General features: G+C 43.0%; 1 protein-coding gene across 17 annotated transcripts in view; it reads right to left on the bottom strand.

The window, feature by feature from the left end:
* Positions 1-12,227: 12,227 nt before the first annotated feature.
* The window catches only part of MAST2 (microtubule associated serine/threonine kinase 2), a 150,743-nt gene continuing 144,746 nt past the window's right edge, over positions 12,228-18,224 (bottom strand). For 11 of the 17 annotated variants that reach the window (XM_083620184.1, XM_083620182.1, XM_083620181.1 and 8 more), the window contains one exon: positions 12,228-17,889. In XM_083620184.1, coding sequence (XP_083476310.1) covers positions 15,788-17,889 — 2,102 coding nt within the window. In that variant the 3' untranslated portion in view covers positions 12,228-15,787. The remainder of the gene's footprint in view (positions 17,890-18,224) is intronic. The other 6 variants (XR_014549532.1, XR_014549533.1, XR_014549534.1 and 3 more) reach the window with 1 other exon arrangement.

Consider the following 18,224-nt stretch of genomic DNA (forward strand, 5'->3'; position numbering starts at 1 on the left):
GCCACTCCTGTGGAGACATGTGTACCAGCAGAGGCCTTCACTGAGGCTAAAAGAGTACCCTCCCCACCTACTGAAATTCAGGTTTTAAGTATTATAATGTAGTTAATAGACTAGGTTGTAGTCTATGTGAATGTGGAGTGCCCATGACAGTCTCACCAATTTGAAAATGTGCCCACAGGCCTAAACATGTTGGCAACCCCTGAACTAGACAGGCCAATGGTCAGACTCAGTTTTAAGGCAGCTTCCTACATAAGGAACCACTAGACAAGTGCTACAGGATCAGCAGAAGAAAGATGAGAACAGACTGTAATTCTTACAATTTCAGCAGCTGGGACTCCAAAGAAATACTCAACTGGTCACCCCAGATTTTTTTTCTCCCTATGCAACTATTGACAAGAGCAAGACAAGAAAAACAGAAAGTGAAGGTGGTGAAGGAAGAGTGGCCACTTTCTGTGGGATGTGGGGGAACTGCTGCACATTCCTAAATTAGGCGAGCCAGTGTCCAAAATGCAGTGGAGGCGGTGGATTCCAAGTGGTGGGGAGGTCAGCTGGAGGAGGATAATATTGGTCACATGTCTTGCTCTCCCAGTGGAGCTGGCGGGCATTTAGAACATTGCTTTGTACTGGAACATCAGAGGAAAGCTACAAAGGCAAACAGCAGTAAACAGAAAAAACAGCAGAGCTCCAGGAACAGATTGGGAGGTGATGCCTTGCTTTGAATGTGTTTCAGACCCAGCCTCCTTATGTAATAGCTGCTCCTGGTTCAGTGTACCCTGCCATGCTCCAAAGGCAAACAAACCCTTAATTGGAGCAAAAGGCAAAGGAAGAGAGGGGACAGAATGAACTCTGGAACTGGAAAGGGCTCAAGTCTTTTCTCCGCTGCTGGAAGCTGCGATCATGTGACTCAAGCTTTTGAAAAGGGGCAATTGCCCCTGCTAATTACAATACAGAGATGTGTGCGAAAACAAATGTGCATTAGCCCTAGGCGTGCTTTGTCATCATGGTTGCCTCGTGCAGGGTAAGTGGTTTGCCCATGTGGTCTCCTTTTCCCTTTGCTCCTGTTGAAAGTGGCTGAAGCCCCTGTTGCATGCTGCCCACTCTCCTGAACAGTGAAATGTTTCGGGGCAGCAAGATTGAGTTTAGCTTCCTTTGGATGCACATACTGGAGGACTTAAGGTGTCTTTGTAACATTGGTTTTTCTTACAAAGCTGAGCATAAGCGAATGTAAACACAGCAATATTACAAGGCAGGAAATCGGCTGTTGCACATCAGATGCCCAAAGGCCTGGCACACCAAGGTGCTTTCAGTCAACTCACAACCACCTCTCTTGCTTTCACACTCCGATCTTATGCCTCCCTCAGCTGGAGGAGTGGTACCTCTATGACAAGTAACAGAGATTGCAACTATGGATGCTTACACACAAGCAATTTTATCTGAAAGAGAAGAGTGACTCCAAACATGTGCAGAGTCCTACTCCAAACCCACAACCAACTCCCTCACACCACGGATTAGGGTTAAAAAGGTATTCCAGTGTGTGCATTTAAAGACCAGCTTGTGCCCTGGGATGTTTAATTTTAGAAAGTAAGCGATGTCAGTGTTTCAAAAGTTCATGTCTGAATCTTTGATGCAACCCAAGGCCTTCTCCTGGTACAGCTCCTACTTCTGGTTTTTGGTCAACTCAAGCAAAGGCCTCCAGTTTGTCCTCACTGCTCACCTTAGGTGCTTCCAGGTGGGGGTTTAATATTGTAAATGGGGGCAGTGAGGTATCACAAATGGGCAATTGGAAACATTGAAAGAGAGAGAGAACAATTGTATTTCCCCTGAAAAGGTAAATCCAGATTAAATTTAGAAATATACAGACTGGTATTTTGAAGACAATGGCATCATATGAATGCTGCAAAATATTTTGGGAAGTCCTGCAAAGAGGGAATCTCTTAATGGCTGGTCTGCACTTTCAAACAAGCCCAGGGCTATTTGGAAGGAGCCCAAGACAATAATCAGGATTTGGTTCCATACATTTGTACCTTCTACATGTGCTCTAGGGGCATCAACCTTTATCTGTCCTGCACAAGGGTCTTCAGATTGAAATAATGTGATATTAGCAGTATTGCAGAGTTATCAAAGGAGTGATGGAAAGAGGCCCACAGCTAAGGACTATGCTAGCCATCCAAATTACCTAACTGGTAAATATGCCTCTGCTTTCCCAGGCTCAGGGAGCTACTGCCGCAACCTGGTGCTCCCTTTTGGAAACCAAGAGTGACAGAAGCCTGAAAAGGCTCCTGAAACCTGCCACATGCAATCAGTAAAGCTCCCATCACACAGCACAGCTGAGAATTAACGCTTGTGGCATGTAGCTGCTTCACTCCTGGGCGTTTGGCTAATGCTTGAAAGGAAAGCTTGAACCAGGAACAGAGTGTCCAAAATTCCACAAGAAAAAGAAAAAGAAATATGAAATCTACTACATAAGAAGGCCAAATAAACTCTGCAAGTTACTTCCCTTCCAAACAATAACACCAGCGATAGAGTGGTTTAGGATGCCATTGAATTTCCTAGATGCTTAGTATGGAGCAAGGCAGTTCCACTTAAGATACCCCACTGTTTTCCCTGCCTCCACCTGGGCCTATTGACTGCTTTGGAGGGAAAGGCCTGAGAACCACATGAATGCAAGCTACTGTTCAGGCGCACCACCTTGTCCTCGTGACAGAGGGGGCCTGGGGCATGCCAACATCACTGCAGCGTGTGCACATGACATCAGCACATTCCACGGCATGGTGACATTACTTGCGCATGTCGCAGGGGCGTGGTGCCATGTCGTGCGGATGCCCCATGGCGTGTATGCGAGTATGATGTGTGTATGTCCCACAGTGTGTGAGTGCCACCATGTAGAACTTTATGGATGCCCAGCCCCTTCATTGAACATCTGTGGGTGCCTGGGCTCCATAGTCCCGCATAGATGGTGCCTGTGCTCCTGTTACAGAGAGTTCCTGAGAGGAAGACCAGAGTGTATTTCTAGAGTAACACTAGCGGTATCTTAAGACTTAGTATACACAGATCATAGTGGCAACTGTAAAGAGTGCCATGAAACGAAGTATATGCTTAGGTCAGAAAGCGTAAATACCAGTATATAATTATTATTACAGTACCTGGATTTTTATCCAGCCCTTCCCCCTACTCCACTGAGGCAAACAGCAAAACAATAAAAATAATACAAACATTAAAAAAACACTATAAAGGAACCAAGTATCATCACAACTAAAAAGCACAGAATACAAAAAGAAGGTGCAAACTGACTGGGTTTGGGTAATCAGTGTATGGTCTAACCAAAGTACACAAATTGAAGCTATGGTGTTACAGCAGAAATCTAAACCCAGGAGCAAAGTAGTGTGTATGAGTGTGTTGTTTTGAAGCTAGGTGTGGTTATCTGTGTGCTTCACAGTAGCCTTGTAAGGAGGGATATTTGAGCACATTTAAAATGAAACCAAGAAACCTGTGACATGGTAGAGTCACCCTCAACCAGAAACAGCAGTGTCATTCCAATAGTCTTTCTTTTCCTCTCCTTGCTGCCACACTCAGGTGGGTGCCCTCGGGAGCTGGGGGCCAAATTTCACAAGGCATAAGCCTATTAAGCAAAACACTCACCAACAAGGACAGGGTTGTAGCTGCAGCACAGTAATCCAGAGGCAAGGTCAAGCAACAGTGCAAGGTCAACCTCACAGGGACTTCAAGTAAGATACCATACTCTACAGCAAGGAGTGGGGACTCAACTTAGAAAAAGGCACCAAAGACCTGTGTTGCTTCCAGTACATGGAAGGCTCAAGAGTGTGACCTGGCTTCCTAGATCACACCCTAACAGCAGCTGCTGGTACTTAGAAGAGTGATTTGGTGATTTCTTACTCATGAGTAGATCACTTACTATCTGTGCAACAACTCTGGGCCCACTGTCACATGCTATGTTGTCGCTCTTTGGCCTGGACCTACAACCTTTTGGTACTAGCAAGCCCAAGGACTGTGGGGTGGCTCTACCTCTTCCCCTGACAGCTCCAAGGAACTTTCTCTGGAGCGCTCCTCTAGGGCAGGCTTCCTCAACCTCGGCCCTCCAGATGTTTTGAGACTACAATTCCCATCATCCCTGACCACTGGTCCTGCTAGCTAGGGATCATGGGAGTTGTAGGCTAAAAACATCTGGAGGGCCGAGGTTGAGGAAGCCTGCTCTAGGGGATCCTCAGTACTAGTTCCAGAGGACCACACCTGCTTCTCAAAGGTCCTCAACCTGTTGGGCACCTTGTTCATTCTCTGAGGACCCCACACCGCATACCAGGTAGGGGCTAGGCATGACCCTCCACTTATAACCCACAAAGGCCTCTCTCTGTATGTCCAACACAATGCGGTTTCTTTCCGTTTTTGAAGATTTCCATGGGAATATGTGTGAATGCATGAGCCGCTCTCACTCTCGTTTCAAAGAGAATAGGAAAGTGGGGGTGGGGTGGAGAGTATGCCTATATACATTGATTCCAACACTTTCCCCACTTGAGGGGAGCTAAGTTTCTAAGGAAGGGGCTTGCTGTGCATTTCCTACACTGCTCTGCCTGCCCAATCCCTTGCTATTTCTAATTAGGAGCAAGTCTGCACCACTGGCACCACTGTTGTGAGACCTCTGCCAGTCCTCCTCTCTTCCTCCTGGTTGAAAAATGAAACATTTATAGGAAAAGTAAATGAAAGTTATGAAAATAAGCTGCAGCATGGGACTTTGCCCCCTGTGTTATTATCTGTTTATTAGTCTGTGCCTGAAGGCAAAAGTCTTTCATTACGCAGTGTGAGAAACCAATACTTGAAGGACTCTTTAGAACAATCTGCCTGATGCTTCATATTTATTTTTAAAATGTAGCAAACAAGAAGGGGAAAGGGAGAAGGGAAAAAATCTTTTCTGGTCCCTTGGGAATGACAGACGGTTTTGTTTCAGTAATTTTCTTGTTGGGCACCTTCCAGCTGGCAACTTAGAAAGCTGACAGGGAGGGGATTTTTCATAGATTTTAAGCTGAATTATTGACCAGATTGTTTCTCTAATAACTTTTTAATTTTGGAGAGGGTGACTACTTACAGAGAAGAGAAAGTGAGCAGAATTGTTTGTGTGTGCGGCAGCCCTGATTTGAAGCTAATTGTGCAATATAAGACAAGTGGTGGGACAGGGTAATCTGCAATATTATGGAAAGGGCTTGAAGGCTGAGGCAAGGAAAGAGTGAGTAGGTGGGATGGTCAGAGCAGGAACAGGAGCAGCACTGGGGGGTGTGCCTGGGGAGGACTGGGTCACCAGATACATGCAAGTAAAGCATAGGGGAGCCCCCACCTACCATGAATTGCCCAGAGTATAGAGTAGGGGAGATTTAGCATCCACCCTTTCCCAAAATCTTAGGATGAAGGTCAAGCTTCCAATTCTTTACATATAGCCAAATACAATAAAAGAGATTTATTAGCAGGGACCACCCACAAATTGCCACCCTGGGGTTTCATATTTCCCTTAAGCATGCCATATTACTCCCAAAATTTCTCTTTCTTGCTACTTCTGCTTGTCTCCATTTCCCACCACATTGGGGCACATGGAAGCCCTATCCTAGTCCCTGAATTTAAATCCCAGTCATCTGCCACAACCACAAAAGCCATTAAAAGCCTCAAAGCTCCCTTCCTCCCAGTCTCTAGCTGTTTTTTTTCCTGAATCAACCCACCATCAAAATGTGCTCCAGTTTCAGACACAGAGATAAATTATGAACCCCAGGCCTGTTACTGGTCATCATAGCTGTGCACCTACTAGACGTTATAACTAGTAGAGGGTATACTACAAAGCACCAGAAAGTACTTGACACTGCTGCCCACTGCCATCTTGTATGCATACTTGGCTATGCCATGTGGCCAAGAGAGGCAGACACTAAGGAACAAGGGGGTGTGGCATGGTGGCATATTTAATATAGGAAGCAACTGCCGCTCACATGCCTCAGTTTGCTTCATTACTTGTGACCTAAAGAACTTGGGCGCCAGTGAACACAAGCTAGCCCTACAGCAGCCACTTTGCCACTCCTCCAGCAACAGGGGCCTGCTGCAGCAGAATGTAACCTTGCATGGTGTGGGAGCACAGGGAAGTGGTTTGTGCACAGGGAAGGAGCACAGGGAAGGAGGAGTGGTTGTGGCATGTACCTGAGATAGGTAGGTGGCGCCTGCAGTAAGTGGAAAGTACTTAGAAGTGCAGGTCTAGGTGGTGGTAAAAAACCTCTGGTTTCGATGCTTGCTCGATCTTCGCGTTTTCAGCTTTCCAAAAGGATTCGTGAAATCTTCATTTACTGAAAAACCTGAAAACTTTCCAGCTGGGCCTGTTATAACTGCAGTTTCCTCCCTCTGAACATTTCCCAGTGTTATAAACTTCTATTCCTAAGGATGATGCTCATGCAACTCTAAAGATTGTGCCCTTGATAATTAGGAGCAGTAAACACCAAATAATGTTCTATAGAGTAGTTAGTTACTGCACCCTCTTTTCAAGAATCATTTCTGAATTTGCCATTTATGGCTACCTCCATTAATGACTATATTTATTAAAATATGTTTGTGAATGTCATTGACACGTCAGAGCCACCATGCTTATTTGTAGCACTGTATACATTTTTTCCAAATGCATTCCAGGATATTTAAAACATCTGAATGATAGAAACAACATATGACCAAATAACTCAGATCCTGCTTACAGGCTTCCTTCCCATAGGCATTTGGTTGGCCACTGTGAAATTAGGGTGCTGGACTAAGTAGACCTTTGGCCGGATCCAACAAGACTTCTATGCAGAAAAAAGATGTGCATTTTAAATCAGTTGGAGTAATGAATTTGTATAACAAGATTTTTTTTTACTACATTACTAAATAATTTAAGACACAGTACATTTCTTAATAATTTAATAACTTTTTAAATCCAGAAAGGGTGGCTACTTCCAGGGAAAAGAGGGTAGGGTTGTTTGTGTGTGTTTCTTGTTAATATGGTAGCCCCAATTCAAAGCTAATCATGCAATTTGCTTATTTTTTTATTATTGTGCAATCTGCCAATTATTGTACAGCATTTAGAAAAAAATTAATCACGTTATATTCAAAAGAATACCAAAGTGATGCAAAAAAGAGAAATAAATAAAATATATTAATAATCAAGTAGAAACCTATTTAAATACAATTTTACTATTTCATAATTAACCAGGCCAGGATTATCTTCTGGGAGACCTAGTGGACTAAAGATGTCTTCTGGTTTTTATTTATTTCCCACTCTTCGCTTTAAGGTCCCAGTCCAGGTTACAACATTAAAACAACATTCGAAACAGTTGAAAACAACTGAACAGGTGCTGAAATCTCCAAAGGGTCAGTGACTGTCTGATACCCACAGCCAGTACAGTACTTCACAGCACAGACTTATTGAGTTAGCTGCCCTATATAAAACAAGCATAAGGTGATTTTCTTGTTTAAGGAGAAATAGTTGCACAGCAGCGGGCTATGCCGTATTGTGATGCCACACATGATGGATCTAAGTAATGGCACCAGTGGTCATATTTAACACAGAAGAGGGGAAAATCCCCAAGATTTACGGTAGCCTATGCATTTTATTCTTGTGCAACAATGCTGCCCTCTAGTGGAAGGATAGTGGCATTTAGGGGAACCTATTGATTTCAGTGGAGATCATTCAGCCTCCACTGCTGCAGATGCAACAACACATCAAGTCTGCAGAGAACTCTTGTAACAACAGTGGTGGGTGCTGCCCACTGTAGCTGGTAGGGTGGGAAGCAAGAAGAACAGTAGGCGGAGCTAACTGTATTTCCAGTTTTCTCCCTGTCCTCTTTTCTGCTGAATTCTTTATTTATAACTGCAACATGGCTGCAATATATGGGGAAAGAGGAAACTTTCCCCCATCCAACCTGCATAGCCTGTTGATTGCTATTACATTTTGTAAGTGAAATGACGTCATACTAACATTGGGGTACCCAACTGATATACTTTGTGACATTGTTGGTGTCCAGCAACATCTCTCCCCCCTCTCCAACCAATCATACTCAGTACTTAACAATGCCTCTTAAAACTGAGCATAGAACAACACATGCACAATGCAATGAAAGCTTTCTATTTCTGATGCAAGTACACAGGATTGGAAAGCTGAGCATATATTGAATTCCAACACGTAAGATTTCCACTGCAGTTCCATCAGTACCATACACTAGACAGTTTGAGGGGTGGTGTTGTGGATCTAGGGTGTGTGTTTCTGGCACTGGGCAATCAGGACTACCTACCCAGCTTGCTAGTGTGCACTATAAAGCACAAAATCAATCACACATTTAATTACCTTGTGACCAGAAAAAGCAAACTTCTTACCGTAAACTCCAATTCCATGTCTCCTGGCTTGTGGGGCAAGATCAGGTCCTCTTGGAGTTATTAAACTGGGCAAGGTCCCGATATCACACACGAGGCATCTGATTTTCTCCCACTCTAGACCCTGAGCTAATACGCGTCACAAGAAGTGCTTCCCCACACTTCTCAGTTGCGCCCTATTAACCAGTAGGCAGTACATTTCTGATGTGGCACTGTTTGAGCTTTATTCCAGCAGTTTATTTCTATTGGAGGAGAAATACACCACTTGGGACATGCTTTGGTTAGCACTTTGGAGGAGAAGTGCGTTCCTCTTCTGACACAGCTTGCTGCACTTTGCTTTCTCCAATTACATGAAGAGCAGGAAAGCTGAAGTGAAAAAGGCTTGCAAAGACCTCTTTTCTGCGGCACATCTTCTCTCACATACTTGCCTTCTGGTCTGGGAGGAAAGAAAATCAGCTGCTCAGCAAGGCCAGCCCTACCATTAGGCAGAGTCAAGCAACTACTCTGAGTGGCAGATCTATATGGGACCATCCACACATCACTTATTAGTTGTTCCACGATGCTTCCTCAATGCTACCACATTATTTCTGCATGGAGATGTACTTTTGTGGCTATAATGCAGCAGAAGTGGGACCAAAAAAACAACAAATGGAATATTTGTGGTATAAAAAATTACAAGATTTTAGCACGAAGCTATGGGGCATGCAGTATGGGACATGCAGCTATGGGACATGCAGGCTCAGAGTATTGAAAGTAGGATTGCATGTAGCCACCCTAATACCATAATTAATGAAAATCATAATGAATGTGCAATTAAAAGGACACCCCCCTCAAGATTCAACGTTTTGTGCATGCAGAAGGTGGGGGCCACACACCATCTTCGTTTTAGGCAAAAAAAATGTCTTTAGGCTGCCCTGTTTAACCTAGCAACCCATGATTTGCCTAACTCTGCCACATCCCATGACATTTTGCAGTGTCAACAGCTACGCTTGATTTCCGTTTGGTGTAGTAGTGCAGGTATGACAAAATATTGAATGTCTATTTGAGCAAGTAACCGACCTTTGTTTTTGCGTATACACATATGTATTCTGTTTTTATGATAGTCAAAAGAACAAATATTCTTAAAATATTTACACTTGTATATTTTCTTTTGAATAGTGGCTCTTTCTAAGATGATCATTGATATTTACATATTGTTTATGAAGAGCTTCTTTATACAGTATTCAGTTTGGGTAATTACTATTTTTCCGTATATAAGACTAGGTTTTCCCCCTAAAAAATAATGTCATAAATTAGGGAGTATCTTATACATGGGATACATCTTCCCCCATTTTCTTAAATCTGAGTCCCCCAAAATAGGGGGCATCTTATACATGGGGGCGTCTTATAGACAGAAAAATACGGTGTATTTTAAAAAATATATAGTTTTCCTAAGAAAGGACCAGAGTGATCTGAAGCACATAGGACAATATTCTTTTTTCTACTGTGTGGTTTTTGCTCCTTTTCCTTACCTTTTGAAATGTGGCCTAGTTCCCAGGTGACAGTGATCATAATCTCCATCATAGTGGTGGCCAGCACTGCATCCCTCACCTCAGCAGGTGTAACACGGCATCAAGCAGCAACTAGAGCTATGCCCCATCAAGGTGCTATAGGCCTCTCCTGCTTTCCCGCCTTTTTTAACCTCAGGGCTGTCATGAGCAGTGTGGCTGCTTTGGCCCATTTATTCTCTACCCTAGTGGCTTACAGAGGCATGCCAGGCCTATTGAAGCCCTTAGCCTTTCCTCTTCTGAGCAAACAACTCTCAGTTCCCCTCAGGAGTTGCAGGATAGGTGTGTATAAAGAAACAAACAGAAGTATGAAGGCCTTTCTATGTGGTGAAAAATATGGAAGCTATGCCATTGGTGAGCCAAGAGCTAATATTGGGAGGAAGGACCACCTGCCTCCTAGAGCAGCTTGGAATCAGCCCCTTGTGCTTAAGATGGTCGTTAGCCTACGTCTACAGCTGCATACGCAGGATACCTTTTGACCACATTAGAACCACGTGCCCCCCCCTTGACCACATTTGAACCACATGTGTGTCATCCCCCCCAAAGAATTCTAGACACTGTAGTTTATCCTTCACCAAGTTACAATTCCCAGCAACCCTTAACAAAACACAGCGCCCATAATTCTTTGGGGGCGGGGCAGGGAATAACTATAAAACATGCTTTAAAGCAATGTAAAGGCCCTGGTCCCCAGTTGCTTTACATCCAGAACAAACAGCTGGCTTACTTCGTAAGAAGATGGTGCCTGCTGAAAGCTGTAACTTCATTTCAGCATTAGACGGAAAGGAACAGATGTTGTCTTCCTCCTCTCTTGAGCAAACAGTTCACTTTCCCTCATGAGGTGCAGGAATGGAATGTGGCAGGGGCTAAATTGTTGCACAGCGGCCTAAGCCTTTGCTGCAGGAACACAATGGAGAGAGGGTGATAGCTCCCAGGCACTGCCCTCTCTTAAGGTTTTTATAGCTCTACATTTATTTCTCATGTGAGTACATGTGTCTGGCTGTCTATGGAACAAGACTATGGAATCGCAGAGCTCATTTTACATGATGCCCAAGCATAGTACTTGTATGGAAATATGTTGCATATTAGTGGTAGGAAGGCATAGGATGGCTGCTCAAATAAAACTGCACCCGCCACCCATGGCCATTTTCCCAGGCTGCTGGTATTTTGAACTATGTTATGTTGAAACAACTAGATTTCATGGAAGAACAGGAGTGAATGCAGGTGACCACTTACCAAGTGGTAAATTACCACAGTACATATAACACTGGCACGCAGTCTACAGTATCAAGAAGGAGTTGACATGAACACTGAAGTACATTATCAACTGGCAAGTCTTATATGCATCCACCCATTGGTTGCATTTGCATATCATAAAACAGAGTTAAGAGGGACCAATGAATCACAATACTTGGCTTAGTACTACATTTGTTTTGCGCCAAACAAACCATGATGTGAAACAAAGGTTTCTTCTTGGCTTACCCATCATGGTTTGGGGGGGGGGGTTCACTGGCTCAGGCATAATGCTAAGCCAGGGATGGTGGTTTGTAGCTCCCACTAGGGCAGGGGTCTGCAACCTTTAAGACAAAAAGAGCCACTTGGACCCGTTTCCAAAGAAAAAAAACTGGGAGTCGCAAAACTGGGAGTCGCAAAACTGGGAGTCATTATAAAAATAACTTTTTTGTCACTTTTTTATTATTTCTTTGTTTGACCCCTCAGAATTACTCCTCCTCATAGAAATAAACGTTAAATTAACAAGTTACCTTTGTGTGTGTGTGTGTGTGTGTGTGTGTGTGTGTGTGTGTGTGTTCTTCACTCCCCTTCAAAACAGTGACCAGCGTACATGCCCCCTTTCAATGCAGTGACCAGCGTACATGCCTCTTACAATGTAGCGGGCGGGAAGGTGATGTCGGGACGGTGCGTGACTAACGCACGCACCGCCCCTATGCGACGTCACAGCCAGTACAGCGCCCGGCACAGTGAGGAGTGTCGGGGCGCACAATGCGCCTCCTCCCCTCGCTAGCATGCGCCCCGGAGCCGCGGCAAAGGTGTAAAAGAGCCATATGCGGCTCCGGAGCCACGGGTTGCTGACCCCTGCACTAGGGGAGGAACTAAGTGGAAGCAATCTTTGTGTTTACAGTAAACCATTAAATATAGTTTGCTACAACATGTGAACTGAACCACTATACCAAAGCCCGTTAGGGTTGTTGCAGGACACTCAGCATGGATCAAGTGAAACACAGGATTAATGCAACATATCACAGGAAAACCTCTGAAGAGAAATAATTAAGAAATGGACACGGGTTTATGTAAAAAAAATGAAGTGTATTTCAGGAGTATTTGAACATCAACATGCAGGTACAACAGGAATAAAAATTATTGCACCTCTATTATGTGGCAATTGTTCAAGTTTCTAAAAACACTTATATCCCAACATTATGTTTCTGCTAGTCAGGTGCTGATTGGCACCAACTTGAAATTGAAGCCCATCTTGAAAGGTGGGCTCACAGCCTCCAGAATAACAAAAACCAAAACACAATGTAAACACACACACAGCTGTAAAATCACCCACTAGAAGTACGGCATCATCCTTCATGTCCAGTAAGAGAAAACTGGAGAAAGACACAATCCTCCCCACAGGAAGAAACAAACAAAAATCCCGAAGAACACCTTAATTCAGTGCTAATGAGGGAAAAAAGCCCCACAGGTCATTCCTTTTACCCTGTCTATGTTGAGTATTCTTCCGTAGCATAACAAACACCAAAAAGTCTTAGGCATTGTTCCCCAGGAGTGGTTTTTAGGCAAGGCGAAAGTCTAATATTTACACTTAATATCTATTTGATGGTTTTAGATGCACCATATAATGGTGTGAAGTATTGCTGAGAAATGCACCAGCTGGATATTGAAAGGTTTAAAGGCTGTATGAAGGAAACTAAAGTTGAAATTCTAGACACCAAACGAAAATAAGAGAAAGTGGGAAAGCAACTTGCTAAGGGGACTGTGTATATTGCATGCCTAAACAAAGTTATCCAATCACCCCCATTCATGGAACATCATGGAGATCAGTCTCAGCTAACTGGATCAACACAGTATACATATAGTGGCTTAACTAGACTATAGTTATGCAAACACCTGTCTCCTCAACATGGCAACATCAGTTCAACTCTCATCACATGCTGCCTCCTGATAAGCACTTAAAAATATTAAGCCTAAGACCTTAATTTTTTCCCTCAGAAACATCATGATTGTCTGAACTCTTCAATATATATATATTAGATGTCCAAAGAATAAATCTGATTTACTGCCATGTGGTTTCGTTGCAATGATTTTTTGTGGCCAATCATTTTTACTGAAGTGGGACAACAGTTACAGGAATATATCAAGTAACATGAAAAATGAAGGCTTCTGCAGGCTTTAACAATTACATAGGTTTCCTGGTAATGGTAGAATGAATACATAAAAAGGTAATATCTAAGTGGCATCTATACAGAAATGAGGTGGCCCAATATGCTTTATTTGGCTAAACTAGAGATATAAATCCTTTGGCTGCCTTTGTGTAAACAGATGCTACAAGGTATGTTTGAAGCTACATTATTCATCCCCGGGGCTCAAATTCACACAGTGTAAATAAATGCATTTAATATTTTTACATTATTCAAGTTAATGTGCATTTCTGAGTGACTATGCCATCAATTCCCTTTCTCTGAATGTATGTATTCACTGAGGCCCCAGTTGCCTCTGTTCTGAGGGCAACACAGCAAAGTGATAGGAAAGGCTGGTAAGATAAAGGTGTGGCTGGATGGACGAAAGCCTAATGGTTTATTTTGAAAATGTTAATGCATAAATTTAGCTATTGTGCACTGGTGGCAGGATTAAAGAGATTAGCAGATCTTAAATCATTGTGGGGAACTACTATTGAAGTTTTGAGTACTGAAGCTTCAAGTTCTATATGAGAAAGCCAATGGATCTTTCTGCAGCATTACAACACACACACACACACACACACACACACACACACACACACACACTATTCCCTTTATTACACACACACACACACACACACACACACACACACACACACACACACTAATATAAAGAAAACCCCAAATCAAAAATAAATTGGTCCAAAACTAAAACCAAATAATTGGGTATGTAGTGGGGAGAATCAGGAAGTTTGGGCAAGACTTGAAATGAGATTATAATAAATTAAGGATTTAAGAGCATATTCCTAGTCAAAAAGTACATGTAGGCTCTGTAAGGAGAAATGGTGCAGGAAGAGCCTTCATATCAGAAACCTGGCTGAGCAATAAAGCTGCGCTGTAATTAATTGCAGTGCTTGCCCTGGAAAGCTATTAGTCAACATGTGATCACCTCTGTAGGTAGAACAGCAGACTATGCAAATAATTACTTTTTCTGCTCACACAGACACATACAGATGCATTCTGTTAGGCAAGGCTGTAAGTATTGTGGAGTTTATGGAAATAGTTACTTTTGCCTATAAACTGTAATTAGATTCAATAAGTAATATACTTGAAATGCTGCAGCTAGTGCTATACTGTATGTATCAGTGCAGTATCATAGACTCAGATGTCTTTAAGCAAAAAGCACCAACTGATGTTGAACTTTCAAAAACATTCAAAAGGTTACTTAGAAAATATAGACATTTAAGAAAGATAGTAGGTGAATTAAACAATGGAAGGGAAGGCTGAATTATAATAAACTTTCTATATGACTGAAGGGTCAATTTACTGAATTAGCTACTTACACTTGGGAAAGAGACACTAATGCTAACGGGACCATTTCACTTAGACACAGTTTGGTCTTAGCTGCCGCCTGATGAATCAATGAAGATCACTTCTCTCACTCACAAAGTCAAATGAGAACACTTCACTGGATTTTAACTTTCGTCCACAACAATCAAGATAGCTCCATAAGACTGGGGATGTGATAGTCCCAAATGTTTGCCTCTCACAGCAACATGTCAGTAAAGTAAATTAGCTTAGGTTGCTAAAGCAGGGGTGGGGAACCTGTGGCCTCCAGGTGTTACTGGACTGGAATTCCCATCAGCCCTAGCCAGCATGACCAATAGTCAGGGATGATGGGAGTTGTAGTTAGCAATTACAGTGAAAGCCTACAGGCCCCTTACTCCTGAGTTAGCCTAACTGAAGCACCATGTGCCTCTTTTGAGGTTACTGACTACTTTGAGCAAAAAGGATTAAAAATTCTAAAAAGGGAGAAAAAGAAGTAATCTTCTTTTAAATCAAAGCCTTTTAAAAAAAAATCAAAGATAAACTAAATATTTTATTTTGACGTTTTGCTTAACGTTCTTTTTAAAAGGAGGGTATTGCCCCATTGCACAAGCTGACACAAGGTTTCCTCACAGATATACATAAATTGGACGTCTATGATATGTAAGAAAATATGTGAGGTGGCATAATGATTCAGAACAGTCTGCCATCAAAAGTGTTTATTTTAATCCTTGCCAACTTAAAATACGTGACCTAAAATTTTGGAAACAAGGACTGAAATTTGGAATTTGTGCTCAAAATGTGCCATTTCCAAGTGAGCGGTCTAATTTGGCAAATGTAATTCCCTGGAATTTTGAAAGAAAATAGATATTTAACAGAATGCTTCAAATTTAGGGCCAAAAATGTTGGGGGGGGGGAGTTTGGAAATCATTTTTTAAATCTTGCTTTAAAGATATCCTGCTAAGAGGCATCAAACGCTGAGTACAAAAATAGAATTGCAAGAATGAAAAAGGCAAGAGTGTGAAAACACAAATCAACAAAAAAAGTTGCACAAGTTTTGTGTTTTATATTTGTGTTCTACTAATGTTGTCTTTGCTTCTGAATGTAGATATGTTGCTATGTTTTCTTCACGACGTCACCATCTGACAACAGGAAGTCTCTTGTTTGTGATTGACCTCCAGCCTCTCCGATTTCTCCTGGCATCAGAGCAGTTTCCTTTTTGGAATTCTGGCTAGAATCTGGTCCAGATGAAACCCCTGTGCTCTGCCTTGCTGTGCCATCTGCTTGTTTTTCAGGTGGAGGCAATTGCCACCTGTCCTCCAAAATTTCAGGTACCTTAGAATTACCAGTCCCTGGCTTCTCTTTTGCTCCCACTGAACACTCTGGCTCCAAAGACACTGCTAGGCTTTCCGACCCAATATGGGAACCACATATTTTAATGAGACTACCTATGCTGAAAGGTTTGGCTGTTACTGGGCCTGGGCCTTCCTTTAGTGTTTCCTGCATTTCTTCCTTTGGCATACTCTCTTTCATATGAAACAGTTCCTTCGGGGGGAACTCTTCTCTTGTTTTTTCTAGTTCTCTTGAGCCAGATACGTTAATATTTCCTGGGCCCAACATGCCTTTTGCACCTATTGCTAAAGGAGCTGGGCAAACTGATTTTCCATTTTCAGCTGCTGCATCAAGTGTGAGACTTGGTCTTCCTATAGTACAACTTAAGTTTGTATCACTTGTATGACTTTTGTGTTTTGAAACTAATGCTGCAGATGACAAACCTTGTGATTCTTCGGCATCAGGAGACCTTTGTGAAGATGTTTTGCCACTGCTTGTCAGGTTCGGAATACTGGTGCTTTCCTTGACAGACTGGGCTTCCTGTTTCTGAGGTGCATCTTTGCAGTCCATTTGGCTTATTAGTGGAAGAGAGCTTGTGCTAGTTGTGCAAGTAGAAGAAGAAAGTGCTAACAAAGGCATAATATCATGAGACAACATATAAGTAGTTTCTGTAGAAGCAAATTCCTTCAGGTTATCTTTGCCACTTGCCAGCCCTGAACAGTCACCTTGACCGAGCTGTAGATATCTCACTGGTAGGCACTTCACCTGCTCTGGGCAGTCTATGCTTTCCTGGATAATCAGAGTTTGTTTAGGGTCCTCAGCATCTTCGAAACAGGCACATTTCTGATTAGCAAGTTTGAGAGTATTGCCTTGTCCTGACTCTAATGGGGTTTCAGAATCTGTTAGTTTAACTGCTTCACAGTCACCAAATTTTTCAATAGGAGTTCTCACACAAACTTCAGATTGTAACTCATCTATACCGGCCAGTGGTGTCCTTGCAACATCCTTTGGTTGGTTTTGATCTGCCCCTTTCTGCAAACTGACAGTTTTTGGTTCCTCAGGAAGAAACGCATCATCCTCCATACTGTCTTTGCTTTCCAACTTGGAAGAATGCTTCATATCCTCAGAGAAAGGATCAGAAACTTGGTGGTCTCTACTGAAGGCTGGCCTGTCCATTTTCTTCCCATCTTGACTATCTTCTGATCCTTCGTCAGTTTCATCTTCAGAAGAATCTACTTCTGTGATGGCCTCCTGCTTCTGTAGAGACTCCCTTCGCTCCACCCTATCGTGCCGAATAGGTCCCAGTTTTCTGGAAGAAGGTTTCTGCAGGGTCCCTTTTTCTGCAAGTCCAACTTTGCCTCCAGTTGTTTCACTCATGGATTCCTGCCAACTTTGGAGGCCAGGATCTCTCTGGAGCATCTCCTTTTTGAATTCTGAATGGGAGATGTCCAAGCTATGCTTGCGCGAAGACGACATCTTTTTTTCTGAAGAGAGAGAGGAGGTAAGTTTTTCAGCTGACTGGACTCTCTTCAGCAAAGGGGATCTTGGCGGCTCAGCACTCTTGGGCCTTGAAATCTGTCGGACAAGAGGTGGGGAGGAGTGCAACTTGACAGGAAATGATTGCATGATGCCTGAACTGCCAACTGAATGCCCTGGCAAAGGAGAAGGGGAACGCTGAGGTGACGTAGACTGTGGGGTTGGCGAGGGAGTGTGAGCTAGTGGCGAGAGAGGAATGTTCCCTGCAGATTTACGTCGTGGAGATCGATATTGCCGTTGAAGCTTTGGTGCTAGTCCATGCAAAGAGCTGGGTCGGATATGTCCTGAACTAGCAGGGGAGTTGGGAACACTCGAACTAGGTGAACTGCTCTGAGAAGAGTTTCCACCAACTGTGAACATAAAAAAGTAGGATATTTAAAAAAGCATGGAAATACATTGAGAAACATTAGGAACTGCTATAATACGTGCATCACATTTGAAATAAGTTGGCTACTGCAACCTGGCAAAGGTGGAGTTGAATTTAGGCAGTTGTGGTCCACTGCAACAGAAAATATCAGTCAGCTACACCCTGTCTCGACTGTGCTGCTTTCCCCCACTATTTTCTACACCACATTACAATTTTTGGTGCTTGGCCACAACACAGTGAGAGAATTCACGTTACAGCAACCAAACCCTTTCACCTCTTCCAAGAGGTTCATGCTTAACTTTGGGAACCCTGATAGTT

Source organism: Podarcis filfolensis (assembly GCF_964270895.1).
Source record: "Podarcis filfolensis genome assembly, chromosome: 6".
Classification (NCBI taxonomy): Eukaryota; Metazoa; Chordata; class Lepidosauria; order Squamata; family Lacertidae; genus Podarcis; species Podarcis filfolensis.